Source organism: Rhineura floridana, chromosome 8 (genome assembly GCF_030035675.1).
Source record: "Rhineura floridana isolate rRhiFlo1 chromosome 8, rRhiFlo1.hap2, whole genome shotgun sequence".
Classification (NCBI taxonomy): Eukaryota; Metazoa; Chordata; class Lepidosauria; order Squamata; family Rhineuridae; genus Rhineura; species Rhineura floridana.
In genome coordinates, this window is record NC_084487.1 from 85,932,038 (window position 1) to 85,946,959 (window position 14,922).

At 41.1% G+C, this 14,922-nt stretch overlaps 1 protein-coding gene across 32 annotated transcripts in view; it reads right to left on the reverse strand.

Annotated features, from left to right (window-relative positions):
• The window catches only part of IMMP2L (inner mitochondrial membrane peptidase subunit 2), a 797,369-nt gene that overhangs the window by 706,493 nt on the left and 75,954 nt on the right, over nt 1-14,922 (reverse strand). Inside the window, exon 4 of one of the 32 annotated variants that reach the window (XM_061639985.1) lies at nt 7,877-8,056. The exons of the other annotated variants lie outside the window; for them this stretch is intronic. Coding sequence (XP_061495969.1) covers nt 7,954-8,056 — 103 coding nt within the window. The 3' untranslated portion in view covers nt 7,877-7,953. Of the gene's footprint in view, nt 1-7,876; nt 8,057-14,922 lie in introns of those variants that run through there. 32 annotated transcript variants of the gene reach the window in all.

The following is a 14,922-nucleotide window of genomic DNA, read 5'->3' on the forward strand; positions in this document are numbered from 1 at the left end:
CTATCATGTAGGTCTAGCCTATCATATGGAGACTCAACTAACCCCCCAAGTGAGGCAATGGACTGGCCTATTGGCCACAGAGATATGTGGGGGACACAGAATTCACCAACTTTTAGGAGTCCAAACTCACCCCAGGAGCATGAAAGGGCTGGCAATTTAACAAAACTGTTAGACTTTAACCCTGAGGAGTCATTAGTGACAACATGCAGAGGGCCCTCTGAGAATGGGAGTCCTGTTGGGCTGATTGGGGCCACTCAAGAGCAGATGACCAACACACCTTTGGACACAGAGAACGGCTTCCATGCTCTACTCTATATGGACCTGCATCGCTTAAACTTGATGGTGGAAATAATTCTGAAAGAGATGACAGGCATTAAAAACTTTATTTCGGAATCAAATGGACTGTTAGGAACCCTGACGACGGAACTTGTTAATTTAATTCCAAAACGTACACCTACAGTCCCCAAGGCGAAAAGACGCCCAAATCCTAAAGTCATGACAATGGCAAAAAAGTCCAAAAATGTCAAAAGATACAAACTGCCAAAAAATAAGAAAATGAATTTTAATAAGCTCTTTAAAATTCTGGAGGGGACTGCAATCCATAAGAAGGTTCAGGCTGATAGCCCTCAATTACAAGATGGTGGTTGTTCTGCACTAAAACTACCTGTGTCTCTAACAAAGACATCGCCTACATTGCTAAGACGAGAACCGGAAGTGAACTCTCTGGACGGCTACAGGGTTGAACGACAACATATTAGGGTTCATCGCTTAGAAACTACAACTCCTCATCTAAGACCGAAGGAATGGTCCCTAAAATATACACAAAATAAAATAGCATTGTTAAATCTACCTGGCTTTAACTTGGATGAACCACAGTTTAAAAGGAAACTCTATATTATTAAAATTCTGCAAGATCTAAATTTGAAGCAAGTACAAGCAGAGGACATTATGAACGTAAACTGGCTTTATAATCCCACCCAATTTAACTCGGCTTTAATCACGTTCAAGAACCCTAAGATAGCAAAGCTGATATTGGAGAAAAAACATATTTTATGTAAGCAAGGGATAATGACTCAAAGACACTTCCAAAATATCATAGCCCCACACCCCTTGCTGACAATTCCTATGCGCAAGACTATCCTCCATCCGGATGAGTGTGTGTCAGAACCCATTGGTAGGATAATCGCTCCAATGATTGGCACCTCGTCCCTTCAACAGAGCACCCAAACTCCGCAAATGTCCATATTGATGGAAGAGTCCCTGATTGAGAGTATAGATGGAATTGCGGATAAAAACAGCAGTGTTGACCTGGACTACTCTGATCAAGAGTTCTTCGTAGTTGATGAGATAACATCTTCACCTCTGGAATTTAACAGTGACTTAAGTTGCCCTTCACTTCCCCCGGACCATGTTAATGACACTGTGGAAACCTATTTCAGCTTCTCCTGTGAGGGGAAGGAGGATTTAATAACGAATTTTGCTACGTTCTCGGAGCAGGCCCAACAGGAAGTAATCTGCAAACTCCAAAAGCTACTAAAAAGTCTTTTGGCTAGGCGACCGATTGCCAGATTTCTGGAGGAGGCGGAATTAGGATCGCCAGGTAAACTACCTCCAGTGGTCGGGAGCCCACAAAAGCCCAGAAGTTGTGTTTATTCGAATGTTAGCAGACCTGCTTGGACCGTTGAGGCCGAAATTCATTTGGAAGAGTCATGTCCCTCAGAACAACCGCTGCCAGTAGTGCCCTGACCTTGCCTGCCCCTTGGCTCAACCCAGGACGCGATAAATATCGTGTCCTGGAATATAGCAGGTTGGGCCTCTAAACAAGTAGACAGTGGTTTTAAGGAATTTTGTAAATCGTTTCATATACTTTGTTTTCAAGAAACCTGGGTTGCTGGTCCTTCTTTCAATTCACTTCCTGGCTATGTCGCCCGCGCTCTCCCGGCCACGAAGTCTTGTCGAGCTGGGAGAACGAGGGGAGGTCTGGCTACTTTAATATCCGTAGACGGAAACCCAGCTATTGCTGAGATCACTCTATTGCCCTCATCGAATATATTAGTTACCAGAGTCTGTTGGCCGCCACAGGCAGAAATTATTGTTATAAATGTCTATATACCGCCAGAGAGTACCAAGGCCGGGCGAGTGAGAATCTGGACAGAATTAGACCAGGTATTAACCCTCTTATATCAGTCATTTAAGGATCCTGCAATTTTGGTGGCAGGAGACTTTAATGCAAGAATTGGCAGTAATAATCTCACCATGGGAAACAAACTAGGGCTGTCCAAGGAAGATCTGTCGGCCATGCCTGACAGAAGGTCTAGGGATGAGGTCATAAATCCGGCGGGAAGGCTGCTCTTTAACCTGGTGTATAAATACCAACTTTTTCTGTGTAATGGCTCCCCCATATTCCCAGATTCAGATGCCTTCACGTATTATGGACCGCGTGGCAGGAGCGTTATTGATTTTATGGCTCTCTCATACCCCCTTGCTTCTCAGATTAAATCGTTTGGGGTGCCAGTAAGACCAGAGAGTGACCATATGCCCATTTGTCTGTTGCTCTCCATTCATTTGCATTTCCCTTCAAATACCTTCGCACCAACCTCAAATTTAATGTCTCAAGGTGGCAAAAGGATTCGGTGGAATGATAAAACAGGTTTGATAATTAATACAGCTTTAAATCTCCCTTCAATGGAAATGCGTGAATTTTTGTTGGCTTCTCCGAATCCTACCACCGCGTACACTTTAGTAGACCTACTAAAGCCGCTGTTGACTCACTCTCGCTCTTCACCTTTGAAGAAGCTGGGTTGGTTTGATTATGATTGTGTATTGGCAAACGCAAAACAAAACTGGCTCAGGCCATCAGGAGACTAAGACAGGATGATTCCTATGAAAATCTTGACTCCTTTGTGAAGCAGAGGCGCTACTATAAAAAACTTTTAATCCTTAAGAAATCTAATTATATAAAGAAACAGTGGAGGGAATTGGGGCTAGCTGCTTTAGAAAAAAACACACCAAAATTTTGGAGATTGGTATTGAGGGGGCTTAAGGGCTATTGTGCCACTATAGAGAACCAGATCAACTCTGATCAGTGGAGTCGACATTTTATGAAGCTGTACTGTTATGGTGTTTCAGATCACCAGATAAATAATATCTACATCTTTCAGTCCTTAACAGTGTGCTCAGAGTGGGCCCCGCTTACACCTGATGAAGTCTTCGCCTTGGTTAAGTCCTTAGCTGATAACAAAGCGCCAGGTGAAGACATGCTCCTGGCAGAAGTATTCAAGTACAATATAGAGTGGTGGGCTCCGATATTGGCCAAACTATTTACCTTTATTAATAGTCAGGGAGAATTACCTAAAGGCTGGAGTACTAGCACCGTGGTGCCTATCCACAAGGGGAGACCAAAAACTGATCCCGACAATTTCAGGCCAATCAGTTTATTGGATATAACATCTAAGATCTATACCAAATATCTTTTAAACAGACTAGATGACTGGGCTAATGCAAATTCTACTTTTGCACAGGAGCAAGATGGGTTCACTAAAGATAAATCTACGATAGATCAATGCTTCATATTACTCCATCTTATACAGAAATATGCTCTACACAAAAGAAAGGAGTTATTTGTAGCCTTCGTGGACTTCTCAGCAGCTTTTGATACGATACACAGAGAGCGTCTCTGGGCAAAATTGTCCAATGCAAATATAGATCGACGCTTGCTTTTTTTACTTCAAATTTTACACTCAAATACTTCACTGAGGGTGAGATTAGGGGCAAATGGCTTACTTTCTGAGGAAATCCCTACCAAAAGAGGAGTCCGTCAGGGATGCCGTCTGGCCCCTTTTCTTTTTAAATTTTATATTAATAATATAGTTCAAGAGCTAGTTGGGGCTCAGTTCTTCCCGCCTGCCGTTTTATCAGATACATTGTCGGTTTTATTATATGCGGATGACTTGGCTTTAATTGCCACAACCCAGATTCGTCTGAGAAGGCTGCTGGTCAGCCTGGGGGAATATTGTGCTAAGGAACATCTTAAAATTAATTATGATAAGACCAAGGTAGTGGTATTTGGTAAGAAAAGAACCAAACATGTGTGGAGATTGAATGGCAAATTTATTAAACAACAATGTACCTACCGCTACTTGGGCCTATATTTCAATTCCAATCTATCTTGGAACTCTCATTTAGAGGCGGCCCGGCTGAAAGCTGTGCACTCCGCACACCAACTTTGCCACTTCTTTAATACCAGGGGTGGAAGTCTGGTCACACAACTCATATATGGGGCCGAGGTTTGGGGGTATGTTAATAACGCTCCCTTTGAAAAGGCCCTGAACCAGTTTCTTAGATTCATTCTGGCAGTCCCCCGAGGTACTCCAATCTCCCTATTAAGGATGGAGACCAGTACTCATTCGGTCGAATCTTTGACCCATGTGGTACTGGCCTCCTATTGGCTGAGGTTGGCATCTATGGACAATTCTGCTCTCCCAAAAAAATGTCTCCTAGAACAAATAAAATCCCCCTCCTCTACCCCCGCAAGGCCGGCTCACCAAAGGCCCCGCCGCGGCCAGAAGGCCTCGCCTGTGCCGGGAGGCTCCCCGTGCCGCGCAGCAGCCGCTGCCACAAAGCCTCAGCCGCCAAAATTCAAAGGAGGGCGGGAGGCTGGCAGAGCGGCCTTAAATGGCCTTCAGCCGCCCCGCCTCCTTCCTGTGTGTCACGATGGCGCGCCGGCGCGCCGCGTGCACGCCCGATGGCGGCCTGAGCTTCGGCTGTGGCCACAAACTCGCCCCTTTGCCCAGAAGTACCGGGCACGGAACGGGAATGCGCTGCTCTATGCCTTGGAAAGCCTAGAGATAGGTAGAGGTGGCTGTTAAGAGCCCCAGTTCAGCCTTGGACAGGCTGAGCCTGTAATCTGGTTTATGGCCGCTTGGAAAGCCCCAGTTCAGCCTTGGATAGGCTGGACCTGGTTTGTGGTGGCTTGGAGACCCCAGTTCACCCTCGAATAGACTGAACCTGTATTGTTATTGATATTAGTGGCCCCAGTACATCCTTGAACAGGCTGAGCATGAAATAATAACAACGAAAACAGAAAGAGAAAGAGAAAAATGGGAAACAAAGGGTCGAAGGTAGATCCTTTACCCTTGCAAAAAAAATGATAAAAATTTACAGTCAAACCTGGAAAATTGCCTTTGAAGTTGAAAAGATTGACTGATACGGTGTGAATATGCATATGAGGACAGTGCACTTCAAAAGGTAACAAAGGTCTGGAAGGGTTAAGAAATATTTTATTGGCAAACATTAACTAAAAAGGGAGATGGTAAGATAAATCAATACCAACAGTTCAACCCCTCCTCTTCCCCCGCTCTCTGGAGGGAGGCTTGAGATCAGTAAATAAATTGTAAGCTCAAGGCTGAGAGAAAAGGGAACTGGTTTAAAAAAAACCCAAATTTACATTTTCAGAAAATAATGCAATCTTCATAAACTGTGCTAATTCTTTTCAGCCAAGTCATGACCAACGAAGAAGGATTTGGGGGGCTGTAAAGGCCTTATTAATGTTTGTTTGTCTGTTATGTAGCTACAAAATGTTTCATTTCTTTCCTCTTAGCCCCTTGCAAAGATGGCTTAATTTTGAATCCCGAGCTCCTTTCTCTTATTTTAGTATTTTTACCTTCTGAAATTCTTGAATTTGGATTTTTAATTAGATTAAGTACAGCACTGAAAAAAATGGTTTAAAGTTAGCTTTGGTATCTTATGAAAAGGATGAGATCTCAATCATAACTAATGTAACTGACTCATGTCAAATAAATCGTTTTTTCAAAGAAATGCAAAGGATGACCCTGTTGCTGGTTATGCTCTCTCAAAACACTTCTGTTTATCTCTCAATCATGATCCAAGTCTCCAATAGCATCTGTCATGAACCACCCTGTTCAGATCTTGTAAGTTCAGGTCTGTGGTTTCCTTTATGGAATCAATCCATCTCTTGATTGGTCTTCCTCTTTTCCTACTCCCTTCTGTTTTTCCCAGCATTACTGTCTTTTTCCAGGGAATTTATTTTCCAGTGAATCTTGTCTTCTCATTATGTGTCCAAAGTATGATAACTTCAGTTTCTCACAACTATAACTTTAGTTCATCATTTTAGCTTCTAGTGATAGTTCTGGTTTAATTTGTTCTAATACCCAGTGGTTTCTTTTTCACAGTCCATAGTATGCACAAAGCTCTCCTCCAACACCACATTTCAAATGAGTTGATTTTTCTCTTATCTTTTTTTTTTCCACTGTCCAACTTTCACATCCATACATAGAGATCGGGAACACCATGGTCTGAATGATCCTGACTTTGATGTTCAGTGATACATCTTTGCATTTGATGATCTTTTCTAGTCCTCTCATAACTGCATAGCCGCCCTCCCCAGTTCTAGCCTTCTTCTGATTCTTTGACTACTGTCCAAGGTATTGAGAAAAGAAGAGTATAAATTCATTATATAGGCCAGATATCAAAACAAAGGGGGACATGAGTCTTTCACCCCCCCTTCCTTCTTTGCTACACTAAAAAAAGCACCGTCTAGAAACACTGAGAGAAATTCTGCTTTCAACTTGTGGGAAGGGAGTGGTATTTTCACTGTGACTGAAACACTGAAGGCCGCACTGTACTGCATAACAACCTTGAAAAAGTAACACCCCACTTCTTCCTTTGCCCCACTTCAGATGCAATGATCTGTAAAGCATCTCAATAGCCAAATTCTAACGTAGAGCATCTAGTATTGTGGTCTTCAATGTCCATGGGGAACCAGTTACTGCTGGCAATTAAGTCAGGCATTAGCACCATAATCAAAGAATTCCATGACTACTTTTCATGTGCAAAGCTCTGCACATGGCTAGAGGCTATGGAATATCAAAAAGTTTAGAATGTGTTGTATTGTTATGTGTTTGTCTGTCTGATACCTTTTAATTCTATTTCACCAATAATGGGGAAACCCCTTTAATGGGAATACTCAATCCCAAGTGCAAAGCAGCCAAATTGTTAGTTGCTAAAATCTTTAGGGTCGGGGGTTGTGTGTGTGTTTTAAAGAATTAGTCCATTTTTTTTCAAAAGTCTCACCTATGGCCATGAAAATATTTTACTGTTGTTTTCTTTCCTGCAGTAAATATTTTATTCTTATGTTTTTCTAAGGAAGCATTTCTTTTAAAAAGAAATGTTTTATTTTTAGTTTTTCTTTTTGTGTTTACCACAGATTTTATTAAGAGCATTTTGACTGGATCCTAACAGATCACTGGCATGAAGCCAGTACCAATGCTTTGGTTAACATGAATTGCTCCAGGATCAGGACACAGATATAGAGCTGGCATGACCATTTTCCTCTGTTGCTGCAGTAACAATGAAGAGGCCTGCTACATTCTCTCCCAAATACAGAAGGTGACAAGTCTATTTTGTCCATCATCCTGCAGTGGACACCAGTATTTCTTCTAGCAAGATGCCCCATATTGTGCAAGCGCGCAACCTTTTACCACAGTCACTCAGGGGGAGAGGGTTGAATTCTTCTTCTCATTATTCAAGGTTTTTTTTTCTGGCTAGCATCAGCAAACCATAGACAATTCAGTTAAGCTTCCACTGAACATAACCATTCTCACATCATGAGCCCTTCAAAAGCAGGTTTTTTGGGGGGGGGGATCCAGGGTCGCTTTCTACAGTGACATCACAGGCTCTGTGGCACTATCTATTACTATCTTGATCTACTGCAAAAATATATTTGAGCCTGGGTATACAAAAACAGCAAGAGGAGAAAATGTACTTATTTTAGCACTCAATAGACAAAATTGGAAAAGATGTCAGTCATATTATAAAACTCTTTTTAATACCAGCAATGAGGGACCATCTGGAAAATTTTGTTTGTTAAACTGCATCTTTTTGGTGATATTATTGTAGATGCACTATTTTAGACAGAATCTACTATATAAATCTCTACAGACATTTCATGCGCAGCAAATTTCTAGACATTTCATGTACAGTCTTCAGTTGAATTAGCAATGTACAGAAGATTGTGATCCCCGGTTTCTGTGAGCTCCTGAGGAAAAGAATTACAACATAGTGTATTCACAAAAAATTAGCAAAAAGAATACTGAATGGCAAGTCTACCAAATATGTGTGAACACAATGAAATTTTACCCCTTTACATCTGAGTTTAGATTCTGTGAAGTGCTAGCCTACTACTCACCCAATTATTAAGAACAGGGTAGTAATCAATACTTTTACTAACAGCTACTCCCAGGACTCTTAAAAATAAGCATTAATGCTACATGGAATGGAAAATACCCAATTAGGTTTCCCTGGACTTATTTAACTTGTCAAACTATTGGCTGCTTTGACAATAAATATATTAACACTTGTAAGTTTGAGAAAGAAAAATTAGCCCTTTTAAACTAGACAGAAACAAGTCTAGAAATCAAGCATCTGGTTTGTCTCTGGCAGACAATGAAACTGTACTTTGTCATCAGGAATGTAGAATGCCAGAAACAAAGCACTGACTTCCAAGAGAACATCTAACTTGCCAAAAACTACATTCTACCTTCTCCCAGAAGTTTTGGGTCAGGGCTTTCTACTAAATCCTTCCTACAAGTAAGTCTTGTACTCCTAAATTCTCATTTCCTCATATAGTGGAATGAGGAGATTAATTATGTATAGCTAAATTCTGTTTCTGATATGACAGCAAGAACTGGAGAAACCAACTTGTTTACTTATATAATTGCATTCCAGCTATAACTATGCATACAGATGCTTTGCAGGGACTGCTTCTTGGGACATAATCCATCCTTGCCATTTGCTTATAATTTCCCCCAAAGAATATACCTAGTGAGCCAGAATATACCAAGCATGATCATTATTTTCAAAAAGGTTAACAGGGGGCTTTCCATTTTGAGTTTTATATTAAAGATGGGAGGAGCATTTGAAATAAATAAGACAAAAAAGTGATCTGTTGGGATATGAAGAAAAAAAATTGCCTTCATCCAACTAGGGCTATTCAACAACTCTCACATCTCTTGTGTGCAAAAAATTCATTTGGTAGTTTTGGATTCCAAATGCTTACACCTAAAAGTTTTGAGATATGTTTCATAGTGGAAGAAAGACAAGATCTAGAAATGTGTCACAAATAAATAAATACAGAGAAGATAGTTTGCCATATCAGAAACTCCCAAGTCTCCCAAGTTTCAAAAGCAAATTGCCACAAGGTCTGGGAAACTGCTGTTTGAGAAATATAAGCCCCAAACCTCCTTGAATATGGAACTACTTGGATTCCAACCAACATATTGTCCTACTCCATGATCTATTTTGTTGGCATATGAAACAAGGACAAATATTTACTTTTTGAAACAAATTATGTTCATATGTTAAATATTTTTTTTTTAAAAAATCAAAATTTTGCCATTTCACAGCCCAAGAAGAAGCAAGTAGATCAAATGTGAACTTTCAAGTTGGTTGCTGGCATACTCTCCAAACATCAGTTTGCAAACTTCAGTGGCATAGGTGAAAGCACCAGAGCCAATCATAGGTTCAGTACAAAATAACACAAAATCCCTATGAAACCATGTTTTGCAAATCGGGAACCAGCCTACTATTCTCTTCTCCACCCAGCCCCATTTCTCTCAGAGGTAGCCAACATGGTGCCCTCCACATGTTGTTATACTACAACTCGATCATCCCTGACATTGTTCATCTGGCTGATGAGAGTTGAAATTCAACATCGGGAGGACATCACATTGGCTACTGCTGGTTTAGCATTACATCTTCACTGATGCTCACTATCAGGAATACTAATGCTAAGGATCACAGTGACATTGCAAATCCAGGTTAAAATGGGAATCTAGCTACTATTTATATGTGCTGACTGCCTTTAGTTTCTTGCCATGAAATAAGTCCAGTGTTCTTTTGAATATTCAGAGAACTAGACATGAACATTAAGATACATTTAACTACCTCATGGTTAGAGCTGGCATGCAGTGAGCTTTAGGCTAGATCTACTCCATGGAAGAACATTATAATATGTGAAAGAGCATTCAATATTCAATAGAACATTCCCAGTATGAAAATGGTGTGTGTGTGTGTGTGTGTGTTTTATGTGCCTTCGTCATTACGACTTATGGCAACCCTATGAATCAGCGGCCTCCAATAGCATCTATTGTAAACCACCCTGTTCAGATCTTGTAAGTTCAGGTCTGTGGCTTCCTTTATGGAATCAATCCATCTCTTGTTTGGTCTTCCTCTTTTTCTACTCCCTTCTGTTTTTCCCAGCATTATTGTCTTCTCATTATGTGTCCAACGTATGATAATCTAAGTTTCTTCATTTCTTCATTTTAGCTTCTAGTGATATGAAAAGGATGTGTAAACAAAATAAATACGGAATCAGATATGTTCATTATGTGTCCAACATATGATAATCTAAGTTTCTTCATTTCTTCATTTTAGCTTCTAGTGATATGAAAAGGATGTGTAAACAAAATAAAATACGGAATCAGATATGGTCATTTGTATTCCACAGATTCCCCCAGTTATTTGTAATAGGTACATTGGTTAAATCCAGGGTGGATCCTTAAGTTTTCAGTGGCATAGCTGAAAGAACTGGAGCTGATCATAGTATAACACTGGGTCTCAATGCAACCATGGCTTGCATTATCAGGAGCCAGCAGTGCAGTCCCTTCCCTTCCCATCCCTCCATCCCATTTGTATACTGCCCCATAGCTGAAGATTTTGATCAGCTGGAGTTTTAAGCTGCTTATATGCCATGCAAAAAAAGAAGCAGCATTATTTATTTATTTATTATTAAATTTATCTCCTACTCTTCCTTCCAAAAGGGCATTACATTCATAATATGCAAGGTTTTCTAATATTAGCCCTGTTTATTGAAATTTGTCTCAGATATGCTGTCCTGTCCTTTCATTCAGTGGTATATGAAATATACAACCTCTATTTCATAGCGCATTTTCTAATTTAGAGGGCAGAGGGTAAGGATTCTATGAAGTAGTTGAATGCCAGATGACAGAAAGGAAGCTTTTGACAAGGTTGAAAAGTTGATTATGAAATTCTGAGACTTCACTTTGTTAGAAGTTGTAATAGGACAGCTAACAGATTCTTAGTGTTAGTAGTATAACTGGGCTCCCCTGTAAAGAAGTAGAAAACAAATATTATTGCTTAATGTATTGGTAAGAATGCAGTGCATTTGACTACCTGACAGAGATTAAAACATACGCAACATGTCAGCAGGATATAATGAATACCAACGTCATCTGCAGCCCCTTTCCAATCAGAAAGCACTCTTTTCCCCAAATAGCCCTAGATAGCTTGTCTTTGGTCATTTAGTCTTCCTAGTTTCATTTTCAACTAAGCAGCTGTGGTCATTATTGATACTACAGTATCAATTTCTGCTAAATCAGGAACTAAGTATCAATTGGAGTCATCAGGCTTAGGAGAATGGATGCCAATTTTCCAAAGAATGTCAAAACAAGGCCTCCACAGTGGAAATCTCTAGTAAGCTAGCTATGTTCATTTAGGTAGATTGAAATGCTAGAATGGTGCCACCTAAGCTTCTTCTACACTCTTAACCAATATCCTTTCCAAAAACCTGACTTTCAACATTTCTGCTAGACTCTAGTATGAGGTTACAACTTATAGTTCCCTAAAGGAATGGTGTCCATTGGCATTTTAAAAATGAATTCAGTGACCTATAATAATAAGAGTTTCTTATGCACCGTGTTTGCAAGCGGGCAGCACAAGAAGTTCAGAATTCATTTGGAGTTCCTATGCTTTATAAAGGCAAACAAAAGAATACTTAAGCTGTTTCCTCTGGCTTGATATGCATCTTTTGCTGAAGGGCTGCCTGCAACGTAAGAAGGATGAAAAAAATGATATCAGGACACACAGCAGTTCTTGGCATAGTTAAAATTCAAGAATTGCGAGGAAGAAAGCCCTCCAGATAATATGTGCTCAAACAGCTGCCACACTGACCTGATAAGACATTTAAAGCTTGTAGCAATTTTACACTTTTTTTTGCAAGCAAAGTTTATTGGGTCTCACTTCTGCTTGCACAGCTTATATTTAGCTAACAAGTTGAAAACTGGCAACCGTAATGACTCTTTTATTCACTTTAAGCAGGTCTTCAGGGATAGAAATGCCCATTTTGAAAGGGCTTAACATTTTGTTATCCCACATTCCCTCCCTCTAGTTTAGCATTCCATGAAGTCTAACAACATTCATGAAATGTCAGATACAGCACTTAGCTGAAGCAACTATTTAAAGGCTACAGGGACTAATGTCCAACAGATAACAAACACATGTGCAAAAAGTACAGGGCAGTGGCTTTCAGGGGGGGGAAACTTATGTAACTACACATGCTCTACATGTGCATGCTCCACATACACATACAGAGAGGAACATATTCAGCACACCACCTACAGGCAGCAGGTTCCCACACTGCTTGCCTAGAAACCAGTGCTGGTATCTCCATCCCTCCTGTGAGCTGTGTATCCTCACCCTATCAATGACAGTATTTGGTCCATATTACAACTGTTATGCACACTGAATGTTTGTATGGCAAGACTGAAGAAAATGTAAACAAATGAGCATTAGCAGGATACAAAAAATCCAGTTTGGAGCTCTAGAGATTATGTAAGCAACCATTATTATTGTTTTATAATATAATAAGCAACAATTATTATCTGTGGTGCTTGACAAGTAACAACTATTTTCCACAAATATGATCACGTCAGCAACGTAATGCTCCTTTGAACACATCAAGCTACCTTGCACACAGCAAGCCAAACTTTGGCTTAATGTAACTGTAACAGTTCCCAAAGAGGAGATTGTGGCCACCGCATTCTTCACTTGGTCTACCTGACTGTCATGCCACCCAGGAGCTAGGCTATGCTTTGGCTTAGTGTATCATCAGAATGCAAACCTTGGCTACAGTTCATGGTTTCTCTAGGGTGAGACAAACCACGAGCCCAGGTTCCACCAACCCACTAAGGCAAAACATGGCCTAGCTCATAGCAGCTCACTGAGTGGAATTTTGATGAAACCTGTTTTGTTCTTAAATCAGCTCTTATTATCCAGCCACGAGAGTGACTGTATACTATAGTCAGCATGGATTTTTCATATTCTGCAATGTTAAATTGAGAATACCCCCATACCATTCTGATGCTTCCCATTTCAAAACAAAAACTTTCAAAACTTACAGTCCTGAACTCAGAAACGCTTGCTTAACAACCCTCTCAATTTTCATGGCAATAAATAAAACAGTCAGAAAGAATTGAGAGTTCAAAGTCTAAAGAGAGAGCAAAAAACCCAGACGCCTTTTGGACTTTTTTCTCTCAGAGTTCTCATTAAAATTAATTATTTAAAAACCAGCCATGTTCACAGAGTACCTGTAATCCCATTACTGACGTTGCCCCATACTCTGACCTTCATCTTCTACAGTTTAAAAGTTAAAAACATGCCTAGTTGATTTTTAATTAATTTAAGAACTTTAGCATTGAACTGAATGATAACGTCAGGCATGCTCAGTAAGAGCCAACTGTCAGGGTTCTAAAATCCAGACTCACAGCTGTTTGGCTTGCCTAATCAGGAGGCCACACCCATGCCAAATCTTTATTTCACGTAAGACAGTCATGGCTTCCCCCAAAGAATCCTGAGAAGTGTAGTTTGTGAAGGATGCTGAGAAGAGACTCCTATTTACCTGACAGAGCTCTAGTGGCCAGAATGGTTTAACAGTCAGCCGCTCTGACTGAAACTCTATGAGGGGAACAGGGCATCTCCTAGCAACACTCAGCACCCTTCACTAATTACACTTCCCATGATTCTTTGGGAGAAGCCATAACTGTGTAAAGTGAAATAAAAGTCTGGTGTGGATGTGGCCAGGGACAGCTTGTTGACCATTGTACTGTACTGTCACTGAGTGTTTTTCCATCAAGTCTGAAAGTCTGGAAAGTTACAAGAAGTGTCTGGAGAAGCAGCCTTATCTGCTGTGCCTGGCCTGAGAGAGCAGACATCCAAGGCCAGTAGTTGTCATGGTAACGGTAGATAACAGCTTGGGAAAAGGTCTAACTGTTGATGTTAGAGTGCTGTCTGTGTCTTTCTTACTTTTGTTTTTGAAGAGGGAAGAAGGGGGAAGAAGGGGGGGGAACTATGCCTTTGGCCGTAATGTCTTAGTAAAGACTCTTAAAACTTTCTCAAGCCTCTGTGAAGTTTCTTGCTCAACTTAACTCCAAAGTAACGTGCGCTGTCACGCAACAATGCTCACACATCAACAGGGTTATGGGCCCAGATCCACAGCACGTTACACAGGAATAAGTGGCTGGTCTGAACGGCAGACGGAGATCCAGAGGGCAGCTTGATTGATTGTGCCAGACAGAGGTGAGCAAACATGGCTGTAAACATGTCTGGAGGCTTGCCAATGGAGAAACTTAATGAAAAGAATTACGCCAGCTGGAAGCTGAGGATGCATGCTTTCTTGATAAAAGAGGATTTATGGGACATTATTGAAGGAAACCCCCCGGCGGTACTGACCGCGGCCTGGAAGCGCCGAGAGCAGAGGGCGCAGGCGTTTATAATCTTGGCTCTATCGGATTCTCAACTGATGTATGTGAGAGATGAGCCGTCGGCTAAACAGATGTGGGACGCGTTGCAGGATTTGTCCCAGGAATGGCAGCGGAGGCAGGAGGCGAAAAGTGCCGAGCCGCAGGAGGCTGTCAGAAGCAAGCAGGATTACAAGCAGGAGCAGCAACGGCTAAAGGCTTGTAATTTCTGTGGAGCTCGTGGGCACATTCAAAGAGACTGTGCAGTCAGGCGCAACTCCAGGGATGGAGACTGGAAACAGGGAAGTGTGAACTTTGTCAGTAAAGAAAAGCCTCGGATTATAGAGACTGACTGGATTTGTGACAGTGG